This window comes from Acipenser ruthenus, chromosome 9 (assembly GCF_902713425.1).
Source record: "Acipenser ruthenus chromosome 9, fAciRut3.2 maternal haplotype, whole genome shotgun sequence".
Classification (NCBI taxonomy): Eukaryota; Metazoa; Chordata; class Actinopteri; order Acipenseriformes; family Acipenseridae; genus Acipenser; species Acipenser ruthenus.
In genome coordinates this window covers 24,532,934-24,548,791 of record NC_081197.1, presented here as the reverse complement: position 1 = coordinate 24,548,791, position 15,858 = coordinate 24,532,934, and the positions used below count along the sequence as shown (strand labels likewise).

Here is a 15,858-nt window from a genome sequence, read left to right as displayed (position 1 = left end):
AAAATACTACTTTCACTCAAAAATAAACAAACAAAACCTTTGCCACTAAACAAATGAATGTCCCTACCTAACGAGGAGGGCTAATCCCTTTACCTCCAAAACAAAAAAATGGCAAACACTCAGTTAAAAAAATAGCTAAATAAAACAAGATGAACAGAACATAAAGAAAAACCCTCAGACCTTTTTCAAAAGTTTTCAGCAAACAATTACCTCTACAAACACTCGAATAAGTAAAAGAAAAGCAATAGGCAAGCGTACGTTAATTAACTATAATAATAAACTAACTAACTAACAAAACACCCTTACATTCGATAAAAATGGAGCAGTGGCTCTAACAGAAATTAAGAATATGAGAATTAATTTTAACACAATGATTAGTAATACAGCACCTCTACACACTTTAAAAAATGCAGCAGCAGCTCTAGATTACTCTCAGGTAATCTAGTCAGTTTTGATAAGGCTGAATAAATAAACCATTTGAATTTGAGTTTGATGATGATGAGTTATCAGGTTACAAAATAGTACTGTATCAGTTTTAAATCGGTTAGCAACGAATCACTATCGGGGTCAAAAAGGTGTTCTTTTAAGCAAAGTTCCTGTTCATTTAGCTGGAGCATTTACAATGGGAAAAATCTGTTTCACCACAAGGGTGTTCCCTAAACCGAAGTTGGTTTAGTTCAGGTTTTAATTCAACATTTCAATGTGGTCATAATAAACAGAAGGTGACATTAACAAGAGTGATATTAGTGGGTTTGACTATATTATGGAAACTAGCAGGTTCCTAGACATATGCAGTAGCACTATGATGTCCCAATAGACAGACATAAAAACTGTTAGACAGACAGATAAACTCACTTTATGAAAGTTTTCCGCAACAGAAATTTCCTGAAGAAGGGAATTTCCTGTAGTGCTTGCCACAGCACAGAATCCCTGTGCCACTCCCCCAAGGTGATAAGCTCTGAGCTGTGATCGGGCTGCACATGCAACACAGAGAAGGGAGAGAATATGTAGTGCTCAGGGTCCACCTGGCTCTCCGGTGCCACTTGCAGGTCATAGGGCCTGTAGTCAAACACACACACAGCAAAATGTGATACAAAAATAATAACAACAAACAGTGACAGTAAATAACAATAAACAATAAACGACTGACCTCAATAGGAAACAATGGGAGAACAGTGTAGTTTTGTTGTATAATTAAGGGATTATGGCATTTCTGTGGCGTGTTATGAGGTTGTCGTACAATTAGGCAATAAAACAACCATGTATGCAGTACTGTTCAAATAATACACATTTTGTCATGCCTGAAGTGAAATTGAGTGTGTATAATTACTGAACATTAATGTCTGGTTTCATAGACTTAATTTCCACTAATTTTTTCAGGTAAAGTAGTCCAAGACTAATGCTAATCAGGGTCTGAGAAACCAGCGATATATCACACTGGGAGAGTTTACATTGAAGCATTTTTCATGCTTCACATGAGCATAACAGCAATAGCAATCTGCTGCTAAGTAGCTTCACAATTTACAATACTTTACCATTTCATGATGTTTGGAAGTGTTTTTTTTTTTTTTTAAATAAATATTTTTATCAAAAAAAAATTACTTTCTTTCACTGTGAGTTCAAGAGAGGCTCTTCGGTTCTTGTTGTATGCCATAGATATATGTACTGAAGGCTAGATAAGTCAAAGTGTCTTTATATAGTGCCAGTACCATCTAGTTCTAGTGCACAGTCGTGTATTTACAGCAAAATAAAATTAACCTTGATCCAAGTTAAAACTTGATTATATGGCACTTGCTATGACACTTAGGCTTATCTAGATATGTTACATATATATATGGCAGGTAACTAGAATTTAAGAGCAGCTCCTGAACTCAAGTGAAAACACCTTAAACATAGTCTAATCAAGAAATAAATAAAGCAATATTTGAGTTATTCTAATAAGAACCAATCAGAATGATCAGAATGGTTGCAAACATCATAAAAGGAAAGGGAACTGAAAACTACAGCCGTGCCAGTGATGCTGTCCTGTTACAGGTGGTCAGCATTTTTTTCTACAATTGTGCTGAAAAAGTTGCAGATTTCAAGTTCCTTATACAATGTTCTAGTTAACTTGAAAATTGTAACTTTTTAAGCGTGGAGAACAATTAAAAAGGTCAAATTAAGCAAATCACTAGTTCAATTAAGGGTTTAGTGAAGTAATAGAGAGGTCAGTTGGAATGAAAACCAGAAGACAAGCGCTTCACAGAAATCGTGTATTTAACTGCCTACCGTGAAAAATATTTATTTTATTTTCCTCACAGTATTTTACATTACTATTCACCTCCCCTGTTCATGTCATACTTTTATCAAGTAGAAGCAGCGCTACAGTAGCTGTACACGGTCTGGCGTCAATGCCGTGCATTTGGTTACTACGGCAACAGGGTCAAACAAAAACCAGCTTCATGATTGGTGAATCCCTCATACTGTACAATGACATTTCTACATCCTACTAGAAATGCACAATGTGTGTATAAAAGAAAAACACAAAAGCTTCAGTTTTGTCATTTTAGGTGAGCACATTATAACCTGCCCCCTACCACCCAAACCGCCCTGCACACACACACAAACACATTTCATACGGAAAGAAAAAATATGACTTGGGTTTGAGGAACTGTACAGGGAGACGTTGATTCTTTCATTGAAATTTGTTTGAGTTGGGGGAATAGCACAGCAGTAAAAGACAAAAACTTGTCAGTTTTTCAGGGAACACAAAAAACATACAATGTCAAAAATACATAGCTGAAAGGGCTGTGTTTTAAAATAAGTAGGCTTCCATTTAGATGTATATTTTCAACAGATGTAGTATTTTAATTCAGAATGATATGATTCTGAAAATATCACTTACCAATACAGTACATGCTTTTAAATCTGGTACGTATTGTAGCAGTATTAAAATTCCCCATTAACGACCGCACAGCAAAATGAAATCAAAATGCTACCCATGCACAGAACTGCATAAAATGTAAAAGGCAATGCAATTTAGCAAAATATTTAACAATAACAACAACACCAGTTTCCAGAATTAATACAGTATCTAAAGTCAGTCTTCAAAATTGCAGAATATAGTGCTCGATAAGGCCCTAATGTCATAGTTCACTTGCAAACGACTTAAACAAGTCAATTGTAATACTGAAGAGATGGGCTTTGTATCAGAAAACTGGTGACAGAGTCGGAAATCACTGACGGGTAAGTGCATTCATTTGTTACGTATATATAATGAGGAGTGTCATATATCCGAGTGCTGACTGTAATGTATCAACATAAGTTTTAAAGGTTTACAAAACACCTTTGAATTTGTCATTCAAGATTGTTTTTTAAAAAAATCCATTTTAAACCAAATTTAAAAATGTTAAAGTTTGTTACATTATAAAGTTTCAATAGCAACTCGAGTTCCAATGTTACAATGTACATTTTAAAGAGCTCACTCAGTAGCTAGGCTAAATGTTAAAATGTTTTTGATGAACTATCAGTGATAACACATTTAGGCAACTTACATCAGTAGAATATAATGTAAATAGAAAATGTGTTGTTTTTTTTTTTTAAATAAAAAATATAAAATGGCGGTTTCTGACATTATGTGAATTCAGTTTTTTTTATTATTATTGTCATTCATGAATTTCTTTAAAAAATACAATGAATTTTCCAGGCCCCTATACATAAGGAAGGAGCAATCCTTTGTCTGGGGGTGGGAGTTTGGTGAGTGTGCACACTGTGTGTTGTTGGTAAATGTCTAGTGACTTGGTCAGTGAAGGCCAATGCCCAGCCTGACATCAGAATTGTTTTGTTTAAACTTTTTATATTGGCCGTCGTGCCTTGTTAAATAAACGTGCGCATACGTGCTTTAACTGCAATTTCTGTCTCCAAGTCACAAATTCTTGCCGGTAAAATCTTGGGCCGTGATGCCATCCTGTCACAGTTGGTGTCAAGGTGGGATAGTGCCCCCTGGAGATTTAGAGCAGGACTGCAGTTACATTTATTTTATTTTTTTTAAATGGACAAACTAGCAGAGGCGTGGGAGCTGGAGTAGAGGCGTCTGCAAGTGGAAGGGGCAGTCATTTGCAGGGCTTGCCTGGAGTTTGGGCACCACAAAGGGATGAGGTGGAGTCCCTGGATGAGTGGCTCTGCCTTAAAGCTCAAGACCAGCTGCCTACCCGAAAGCCAGAGGTGGGCCCCTCTGCCTCCCAAGCCATCTGGAGCATTGGTTTGGATGCTGTCCTTGCAGGACTGGAGGAAAAAGGTTGGTGCCTCGCCCGTGGAGAGTTCAGCCACCCTACGGCGTGCTGCCCCCTTCAGGGAGAAGAGGAGTTGCCACCTACCCAAAAGAGGAAAAAGGGGAGGAGCGGCCGTTCCTGGAGGCGAGCAAAGGAGGTGTTACCTGCCCGTGCCAGAGAGGGAGGTGCTGCCTGCCCAAGTGCCAGAGAGGGAGGAGCCGCTGCCGTCTCCTGAGCCAAAGGGGGAGGAGCCGCTGTCATCTACAGAGCCAAAGGGGGAGGAGCCTGTGTCATTTCCAGAGCCAAAGGGGGAGGGGTCTGTGTCGTCTCCAGAGCCAAAGGGGGAGGAGCTGCTGCCGTTTCCAGTGTGGGTGGAGCCATTGCCAACACAACCTCTCCAGTCATTACACCTGCTGCTGAGGGGAGCATGTCAAAAACCAACTGCACGTCTGCAGTGCCCAGCACCGCCGGCCCATACAGACACCACCCCTATGGTGTCTATGGTCGCTGGTCCTAGCTAATGGGTCGCTGCATCACTAGGCATAGTTGGTCGCCTGGTCTTCTGCTCTGCTCCCCCTGGTGGCGCAGACGTCGCTCCATGGTTGCCGGGGCTCACACCTCTGCCGGCTGCTGCACCTGCCCAGTCGTCAACCTGCTCTCCCGATGCCCTGTCCACATCACCTGGGAACCCTGTCACTGGTTCTCGGTCTCCAGTTTTGTTTAAACCTTATATTTTGACCCTCGTGCCTTGTTAATTTGTTGTTTTTTGTGAGTTTGTTAAATAAACGTGCGCATGCGTGCTTTAACTGCAGTTTCTGTCTCCGAGTCTCTAATTCCAATGGTAACATCTTGGTTACTTCCCTTGATTTAAATTCAACACTTATTACTATATATCCAAGCATTTTGTTGGCCTTTTTATAGCTTCCCCACATTGTCTAGATGTAGACATTTCTGAGTCAACATACAGTGCCTTGAAAAAGTCTTCACACCCTTGAACATTTTTCACATTCTGCTGCCTAAAAAATACAATTCAAAATGCATTGAAGTAGGAGTTTGTTTTACTGATCTACACAACATCATCTACACTTTCAACTTTGTTATGTGCTTAGGATCATTGTCCTGCTGAAAGGTGAATCTTCTCCCCAGTCCCAGGTCTCTGGCAGACTGGAACAGGTTTTCCTCCAGGATTTGCCTGTTCTTTGCACCATCTATCTTTCCCTCAATCTTCACAAGCCTCCCTGTCCCCACTGCTGCAAAGCATCCCCAAAACACAATCCTGCCACCCCCATGCTTTACTGTAGGGATGGTGTTAGCAGGGTGATGTGCCGCATTTGGTTTACGCCACACATATCACTTAGCATTGAGACCAAAAAGTTCCACTTTGGTCTCATCAGCCCACAAAACCTTCTCCCACATGCGTGCAGTGTCCCCTAAGTGTTTCTTTGCAAAAGCTATGCGGCACATCATATGGCATTTTTTTCAGCAGTGGCTTCCTTCTTGCCACCCTCCCATACAGGCCATGTTTGTGGAGTACTCTTGAAATTGTTGAAAGTTTCTTATAGCCTTCCCCCCAATCTGTACCTTTCAATAACTTTATCCCGGAGTTCTTTTGGCAGCTCCTTGTTCGGCATGTTTTGCCATTTGCTTCAAATTCACTTCATACAACAGAAACAGCTTGATTCTTCATCCAGGAGTATTCGAATCAGTTGAACTACTGTGATTGGACACAGGTGGGCTCTATTTAACTTATTATGTGCCTTGTTAAGGCAATTTGTTGTACCTGAGCTAATTTGGGTTTGCTATGACAAAGGGTGTGAAGACTTATGCAATCAAAACTTTTTGGTTTTTTATTTTTAATTACTTTTTGAATATTTCTATAATTGTTCTTTCACGTTGAAAGTGTAGATGATGTTGTGTAGATCAGTGAAACAAACTCTTACTTTAATGCATTTTGAGTTGTATTTTTTAGGCAACAGAATGTGAAAAATGTTCAAGGGTGTAAAGACTTTTTCAAGGCACTGTAAACTCCTAGATCTTTTTCATAGATCTTCAATTTACAGTGTCTGACATATGGTATTTATAATGGACATTTTTATTGCCTGCGTGCAGTATCTTACACTTTTCTATATTAAATGTCATTTGCCATGTGTCTGCCCAGTTCTGAATGCTGTCTAGGTCATTTTGAATGACCTTTGCTGCTGCAACAGTGTTTGCCACTCCTCCTATTTTTGTATTATTACTATACCAGAATCTATTAGTATTATTATTATTTCTTAGCAGACGCCCTTATCCAGGGCGACTTACAATTGTTACAAGATATCACATTATTTTGCATACAATTACCCATTTATACAGTTGGGTTTTTACTGGAGCAATCTAGGTAAAGTACCTTGCTCAAGGGTACAGCAGCAGTGTGCCCCCCCTGGGATTGAACCCACAACCCTCCGGTCAAGAGTCCAGAGCCCTAACCACTACTCCATACTGCTGTAAGTCATTAATGTAGATTAGCAAGAGCAAAGGACCTAATACTGATCCCTGTGGTATTCACTGGTTACCTCACTCCATTCTGAGGTTTCAGAAACCGGTTATCCAGTAAGTATCAGAAAGTAAACATAATATAGGAGACAGATGGCATGATCTATACCTGTAGGCACATTTCTCTTTGACGTTCAGATGAACAAACTGCACCTTTCCCAAGCGTCTGTTCTTCACCAACAATTCGGATACCTCACTGCCAGTCATTCCCACAGGTTGTGACTTTTCACTTTTCCCAGAAGCCCTTTTATCGGGCAGCCTGATCAGGTTTGGTGTCTCCTTAGAAATTCTGCAAGAAATAGAGAGGTGAAGGTGAAGACATACAGAGAGCGGAACTTTCCTATTTAAGTGAGCTACAGATTTAGTAAATTGGGGGACTTTTTATTTACAAATTGTATTAACTTTTATCTTCTGAAGCCACCCTTCCCTACAGTACACTCAAGTACTTTAATCCTTATCTTATCTACTTTAATACAGTCTCAGACAAAAGTACTGGCACCTTATGCTTATTATAGACCATCATCATCTTTGTTGCCAAAATGTTTTTCTTCAATAGATATTGGAAATTGTGACAGGGTGAAGGTACATAGATGGAGTGAAGTGTGGCCTCCTGACATACGGAGGTGCTAAAGATGCTAACTCAGGTACCCATATCAAGATAGAACTGATTAGGTCTAGAGTCGGGTCGCGGCAGCCCTCTTGATAAGGGCACCTACACAGGTGCTCCTGATTCCGACACATCAATCCCAAGTCATTTGAGACGTATATTAGGGAAGTTACTAAAGTATATTTTTACCATTTGAGAAATATAGCCAAACTTAGACCAATTATTTCTGTATCTGATGCAGAGAGACTAATGCATGCCTTTGTTTCATCTAGAATTGATTATTGTAATGCACTTTTTTCTGGTGTCCTAAAACGTGCGCTATCCCGCTTGTAGCTTGTTCAGAATACTGCTGCTGGAATTCTGACTAAAACCATGAAAAGTGAACATATTACCCCTGTTTTGGCCTCTTTACGATGGCTCCCTGTGCAGTATAGAATAGATTTTGAGATGTTGCTGTTAACTGACAAATGGCCCTGAATGGATTAGCATCACAGGATGCGGAGCTGCTGGTTATTCCTAGGGTCAATAAAAGCAACATGGGAGGTAGGGCTTTTTTTGTAGAGCTCCTAAATTATGGAATGCTTTGTCTTTGTGGGTTTTAATATAACTTTAAAATTGCTACTTTTTATTATGTGTATACTGTTATTTAAATATGGTATGTAAGTGGTCTGATTGTGGCAGATGTACAGTGCCCTCCGAAAGTATTGGGACAGTGAGGTCCAACCTGTTATTTTTGCTTTACAGTCAAGCAATTTGTATTTGTGAGCATGAGAGTAATATGAATAATAAGTACAATAATATATGTTTTATTTTTGGGTAATTAGATGCATACATTTGATCATATTAGAACAAAAACATTCTTTGTGTTCAACCCACTTATTTCAACTGACCATAAGTATTGGAACACATTCACTTTAAGTAACTTTCAGGGTGTAAAAGTCAGTATTTGGTTGCATATCCCTTTGAGGCAATATCTGCATGAAGTCCGCGACCCACTGAGCTCACCAAACTCTTTGTGTAATCATTTGAGATTGCCAAGCCTTTGCTGCAGCCATTTTGAGTTTTTATTCTTGGGGTGTTCTGACTTCAATTTTTTCTTCAGCATGTAAAATGCATGCTCAATTGGATTCAAATCTGGAAATTGACTTGGCCAGTCTAAGATTTTCCACTTTTTTATCCTGATAAACTCCTTGGTTGCATTGGCCATATGTTTTGGGTCATTGTCATGCTGCATGGTGAAGCGCCGCCCAATAAGTATGGAAGCATTTTCTTCTACATAAGCAGACAAAATGTTTCTGTAAACTTCAGAATTCATTCTGCTGCTGCCATAATCATCAATAAAGACGAGTGAGCCAGTTCCAGAGGCGGCCATGCATGCCCAGGCCATGACATTACTTCCACCATGCTTCACAGATGAGGTGGTGTTTTTTGGAGCATCTGCATTCCTTTCTTTCTTCACACTTTAACCTTTCCATCACTTTGGTAAAGGTTTATTTTAGTTTCATCTGTCCATAAAACTTTATTCCAAAACTCTCCTGGCTCATCTTTGTACTTCCGAGCAAATTCTAATCTGGCTTTTCTGTTCTTGGTGCTGATGAGAGGTGTAGCCTTTGTACTTCTGCTGTCTCAGTCTTCTGCAAACTGTGGATTTTGATACCTTCACCCCTGCACTCTGGAGGTTGTTTGTGATTTCACTGACAGTTGTTTTAGGGTTTTCCTTGACAGCTCTGATAATTTTTTGTCATCAACTGCAGATTTTGTTCTTGGCCGACCCGGTCTTGGCTGACTTGTTGATTTTGGTATGCCCAATTTCTGTGCTATGGTTCTGATTTAGTTATTCATTTCTTTCAGCTTCAAAATTGCCTGCTTTTCTTTAACAGAAAGTTCTTTGGTTTTCATATTGATTTTCGACTATGGACTCCAAACACTGATGTCAAAGCGAGACAGGTTGATAGGATGTTCACAGCTCTTTTATGAGTGTCTAATTACCCGACAACAAACACCTGACCAACAAGAGACACCCAATTGTCCCAATACTTTTGCTCCTTCAAAATAAAGAGGTTCAACACTATCAATTTGTTTAATTGACCCAAGAGGGTAGAATTGACTTTATTAAAAATAAAACATTTAAGAGTTGTACTTATCAGTCATGTTTTTTATTTTTTATTTTTTCAGGAGAAATGATTATTATTAGAGTTCATAGTGAAAATCCCAATTTAGACTTCACTGTCCCAATGCTTTTGGAAGGCACTGTATGTGTGGCATGCAATACAAATGTATTGTGATTTGTTATTTTTTTCTGAGATGTACTGTACAGTGCTTTGTGATATTTTTGTATAAAAAGCGCTATATAAATGCAATAAATAAATAAATAAATAAATAAATAAATAAATAAATAAACAAACCACTTGAATAATGACTGGTTGAGGATGGGATTGATGGGGCAGGTTTGGGAGTATCAAGGGAACTGTGATAGCTGGGGAAGGGGCTTCTTGTTGGTTAAAACTTGGGAGTCGGGACTATATATATAGGAACGAGACAGGGATCCTAATCTGTAGCCTTTTTTTCCTGTGACCAGGAACCCTAAGGACAGCCCATGTAACCAGGGCTGGAGAACAAAGTACCTGTCACAGTGGAACTGTCTGCATCAGTCAATAACGGGCACATCTGGTGCCAGAACAGCCCGCTCGTCTGTTATTGTTTTATTCTCGTCCCGCTCTCTTTTGTTTTGTTTGTTGTTTATCACCTTGTAAATATTGTAAATATACCACCGTTTGAACCACACTCCTGGACTCTGTTTATTAGTTCATCCCTGCACCGCCTACAGAAATAATAACCACTTTTTTGGCTATTGGCTTTATTACGGAGCTCAATTATTGTGTAATGGTTTTCAGTCAATTAATATATTTTTTAATTAGTTCTATTATATTTCTACAGACTTTTAATGTAAAGGTGGCAATACTTTTGTCATGTACAAATATTTTAAATATTTTCATTTATTTTTCTTTGTAAACTATCAATCAATGAATCAATTTTATTTTTATATAGTGCTTTTAATGACAAGTCGCCACAAAGTGCTTTACAGGCATAAAATACATATTACAAAAAACAACAATAAGCAGTAAAAAAGAACAACAAAACAATAAAATATGTTTAAAAAAAGGGTAAAAAATGTGGATATAAGCTATGTTATAAATATGTGTTTTTAATCTACTTTTAAAAAGGGCAACAGTGGGAACAATATGGAGACAAGAGAAATTGTGTATTTTGGTCTTTTTTGTGTACTTTGGTCTTCGACATATTCGTTAGTGGCTAATGTTCACTAAATGCTTTCATTTAATGTGTTTTCTTGAATTATCTTATATTAAGTATAGGGTACCTTCTGTCTGTGACTGTACATTTTAAGTTTTATGAGTTAAGGAGGGGTATAGCTTGGTGCGAGTTGACGAGGGTTAGGCAACTGTGCTAAAGTCATTCTCTGCAGTCTCTTACCTCTCTGATTTCTGAATATCTGCTGGCACTGTTTGGATGGGAATGTCAACTCCGAGTGTGGCTGCCATCAGCCCCAGTCCCTCCCTCCACACTGCATCCCTGCGGGCCAGCTGTGGACCCACTGCCCCCACTGAATGGGACACCTCTGCCATGGATACTAGTGCAGGGAAAGGGGCATGTTCACAGAGTGAGAGGGGCCTTCCCAGGCGGGGTTCTGACAGGTAGGCAGGGGTAAGTTTAGGGTGAGCCGGGGTAACTCTTGATTCAAGGGAAGGCAAGACATTTGGGAAGATCAGGGAAGAGTCTGAGGAATTAGGAGTGTTTGTTAAAGGAGTCCGGATGTAAGAGTCTGCTTGGCTTGCCCCCATTTTTGGGGAATCCAGCCTATCAGTTTTCTTAAGGCTAGTGGGACACCTTTGCAAGGGGCTCCGGGTTGTGCTTTGCTCAAATGCAGCCATTGCTCATTCATGCAGCTGATTTGGTAACTTGTCAAACCGTACTTGTAGCCCCAGGGTAGTCGGTCATGTGCCCATTGCTTCCAGTCTTATTGTTGACCTACTGTACATAAAAAAGCAAAATAAGTTTCCTTACAGATAACAAAAAATGCAATAAGTTGCCATTAAAAAAGATTGAATTCCATAACCAAAAAATATCAGTTTACATAATAACTGATTTGCAGTGGTGTCTTTGTTGACTGAGGGCAAAGGACTGAAAGCCAGGAAGTCCTGAATTCATTTTCCGGTCAGCCGGTGTCCAAGATATCTAAATGTCTCTAACCACGAAGAACACAACTGTGTGAACCACTTATTTAGCACTTCAATTGAGTGATCTCTTCAACTCCAGCCTTGCAATCATATTTTAAATATACCTGAAAGACAAATGTCAAGTTTTCTGGACAAGCATAGTACTGAAATTGGACATGGCAACCTTTAAAATATCTACATTTTAATTCTATGAATTATTTGGTCAAGAAGAATAGTAACCCTGAAACATACAGTATCCACCACTTACACCGTACAGGGTTATTTCGGACAGCCGTTTATATCGGACAAATAGAGTTTGCCATTCCTATTGATTTCAATAACAAAGAGATTGTTTATACTGTGTTAAGCATGGCATATATTCTGGGCAAACTCAGCTGTTTGGCTCTCGTTATGTTCCATTCACATAGATTTCAATAACAACGCACTGCTTATTACTGTAGTAATCACTTTTACTAATCCACCAATCAGCTGTTTTCACCTCGTTACCTTGCCATTCACATAGATTTAAATACAAAAGGATGCACTTTACTGTAGTAAAAGCTTGACAGACAGATCAATCAGATGTTTGCACCTCGTTACTCTCGTTATCTCGAGTGATTACCCCTGTACTGTACCTTGGCTACTTAATCCCTGTACGCAGTGTCGGGTTTACAGTTTGAAAAAACAGCACTGACTGCAATAGCAAACATGGCTGGAAAGAGAAAAGTGTGATGCGCATCAGCACAAAAATTCAGTGTGTAAATAAAATGTCTCTGTTAGATACTGTGCGCTTGCTAAAGCATGCTTGGAACTCTGTCAGTCAGCAAACAATGCAATGTTGCTTCAAAAAAGCTGGGGTTTCTATAGTTGAGGAGAGTGCTAATGAAAATACAACCAAAACTGAAACTCTGACAACACCACAGTGTTCTCAGCTGTGTCACCTTAGTGACCAGGACACGCTGCCTGAAACAGACACAGATGACGTAAGCATGCGTGTTGCGCTTGTAACACTGATAATATGGAGCATCCGGATGTAAAGCCGAATTGGGGTTATTTAGAAAACGCTGACAAGGTTTACCGTCCATACTTGCAAAAAAAGATCGCCCAGATGCGTATCACAGAGTTCTTCGCTGGTAACAATTTGCAGTAATGTAGCTGTATAGTACATTTCTGCACTTGCATTACTTTTTTGCACTTTCTTTTTAATACAGGTTTGAATACATATTTTTTATTAGTGTAATGAGTGTCTTAATAAAGATTTTTAACTGCATACATGCTTGTTTGTTTTGATTACTGTACTGGTGACATTTTTTAATGCCAGATTATTGTATGGGAGTTTATACCATCCATCGCTTAATGTGGGTGAATCACGTTAACACAAGCACACCCGTTCTAAGCGGTGGTGACTGTATTAGTTTACAGGGTGTTATGGTGAGTCACATCACAGTAATCAGTTAGTAGAGTTAAGCTGTATTCACACTGGGTCCGTTTCAAACAAACTTGGTCTGGTTTGTTTCGTTTGAAACAATGTATCAATGTGCTTGCTGTTCACACTGCATGAATTTGGATGCGAACCAAAGTTTTCTTTTTGTGGTCTGTGGCAGTGTGGAAGGGCGAAAGCTCTACCGAAGCACGGGTGTGCGTGTGTGGGGAATATTGGGTGGCAGGGAGGGAGATAAAATCCTCACTGCAAAAACACGTGGGAATGTGGCTGGAGCCAGGAATTCTCAATAAATGATTAAGTGATTAATTAAGGCTCTAGCCACAGGTGTATAAATAGGGTGATCACGGGTGTTAGAATGGGTTATTTTTGGGGTTAATGTTGGTATTAGTGAGAGGGTATGTGTTTTCGTGTTCTGTGCGTTTACGTTTGTGAGTTTATTGTAAATCTTTTGTTTTGGCCCTTGTGCCTTTTGTTTTGTTAAATGTGTTTTGTTTAGAGTTTCTGTCTGTGTTATTTTTGTTTTCACTGTAACTTCTGTGTCTGAGTCTCTCTTCCTGGTCAACAACAGCCATGCCAGTGACGCTGTCCTGTCACAGGTGGTGCCAGAGTGGGATAGCACCCCTAGAGACTCAGACCAGGACTGCAATTTAAAAAAAAGAAAAGATAATGAAAAAAAAGATGGGAAGAAAAAGGCAAGATGCCAGGGACGCGCGGCGACAGGAGAAGCAGAGCGCCATCTTCGCACAGGGAGCGAGGGAGGTGTGGTTTGGCCAAGAGCCATGGTGCCTAATTTTGCGAAGACTGGGGGCACTAGGGCTTAATTGCCCCCTCCAAAAAGAGGAGTGCCCCACACTGTGGCCAGCATTGCCACCTGCCCAAAAGAGCCGGCTGGAGAAGGGAAGCCTGGAGGAGCAGTAGCGCCGGTTAAAAGGAGGGTACTCCGTGGTGCCTCGCCTGTGTGGAGTATGGGCACGTCCCGGACATATGCCCCTACGAAGACCACCTTTTCATGGAGGCCTTCTTTCAAGGTGAGGTGGAGTCATGTGAGGAATGGCTCTGTCTGCAGGCCTTGCAACGGAAACTTGCATATGGAATTTGACATCGTCCTCACCTGCCTCGATGACCAAGGTTGGTGCTTTGCCTGTGCAAAGCCCGGGCACTATACCCATGTGCTGTCCCTTTCACGGTGAAGGGGAGTTGCCACCTGCGCCGAAGAGGAAGAAGGGGAGGAGCGGCCATGCCCAGAGGCGAGCCGGTGCCATCTCAGAGAAGGCGTAGCTGTCTGCACAAAGGTCAAATAAGGAGGAGTTGCCTACCCAAAGGCCAGAGAAGGAGAAGTTGCCTGCCCAAGTGCCAGAAAGGGAGGAGCTGCTGTCCTGCATGACAGAAAAGGTGGAACTGCCATCCTGTGTGCCGAAGGGGGAGGCGCTGCTGCCATCTCCACGGCCAAAGAGGGAGGAGCTACTGTCGCCACTGGGACGCCTACCTCCGCGTTCTCAAGGTCTCGAGGTGGTGCCCAGCCTGCGTGGAGTGGGGGCACTTTGTGGTCAACTGCCCCCTCCCATTGCCGGAGTGCGTAGCGCCACTGGCACCGCCGGAGGGCCCCACGCTGAGGTCAGCATTTCCACTGTCAGCACCACCGCCATGTCCGGAGTGCTCAGCGCCACTGCCATTGCTGGAGTGACCCGTGCTGCTATCAACATTGCTGCTGCCAGCATTGCCACTGCTAGCTACAGGTCTGGAGGAGCCAGCCTTTCCGTTGTCAGCATTGCCACTGCCGGCATTCCCAGGGCTGGAGTGCGCCGCACCACTGTCGGCCTTTCCGCTGCCAGCTTTGCCACTGCTGGCCGCAGGTCTGGAGGAGACAGACTTTCCACTGCCGGAGTGCCCCGCACAGCTGTCAGCATTTCAGCGAAAGCTCTGTGTCTGGGGGGGAATATTGGGTGGCAGGGAGATCAAATCCTCCCTGCAAAAACATGTGGGAATGATTAATTAAGGCTCCAGTCACAGGTGTACCAGATGGAATTTACCTGTAAATGGGTTTCTTCCAGTTCGGAGTGGACTCCACACCTGTCTTCATTGTTGTGTGGAGTCCGCGTAGAACTGGTAAGAAATAGGGTTATCACAGGTGTTAAAATTGTTAGTTTTTGGAGTTAATGTTGGTGTTGGAGAGAGGTATGTATTTTCATGTTCTGTGCTGTGCCGTTCGTCCATGTGTGCTTACGTTCTTGAGTTTTGTGTAAACATTTTGTTTTGGCCTGTAACGGGGAGTATCGGTGAGTCATTGATGCACACAGAGTCAGAGATGTTTATTTGAGATGCCGCACAGTTTTATTTTGGTTACCAACAATGATATTTTATTTCCGTGTTTTGTTGTACTTTTGTCACAGTCCTTTCAGCACATGCAAGTGCCAGGTAAATAAACAGCAAAGTGAGAAAACCTAACGATGAAAGTAAAAGTTTTTTTTTAATTTATTTTTTAAGTGCTTTATGCAGGGTCTCACTACCTCCGCTACTCTGTGAGGTGCCAGGGTTCTCCCCAGGCCTTTTCAGCCAGACGGGCCGCCTGAAATGGCTGTCGCCGCCTGGCTGAAAAAACCTGATCCACCCATCTTGCAGATGCTACTGTGCCTTTAACAATAAGGATTGAACACGCTTCTAGCAGACTAGATCAGTAGCGCGTTTTTGGGTGAAAAAAAAATCTTGGAACCACATGACAGCTGTGTTAAGTCTTGACACAACATTTAACCAATCAGTTGAAGGGGCGGGTTGTTAAGCACTTCGAAA

At 41.2% G+C, this 15,858-nt stretch overlaps 1 protein-coding gene across 1 annotated transcript in view; it reads right to left on the bottom strand.

Annotated features, from left to right (window-relative positions):
* Window positions 1–15,858, bottom strand: part of LOC117406232 (dynein heavy chain domain-containing protein 1) — a 304,176-nt gene that overhangs the window by 272,832 nt on the left and 15,486 nt on the right. The window contains exons 2-4 of the mRNA XM_059029741.1: window positions 10,885–11,442; window positions 6,895–7,074; window positions 856–1,059 (exon numbers count right to left, since the gene is read on the bottom strand). Coding sequence (XP_058885724.1) covers window positions 856–1,059; window positions 6,895–7,074; window positions 10,885–11,342 — 842 coding nt within the window. The 5' untranslated portion in view covers window positions 11,343–11,442. The remainder of the gene's footprint in view (window positions 1–855; window positions 1,060–6,894; window positions 7,075–10,884; window positions 11,443–15,858) is intronic.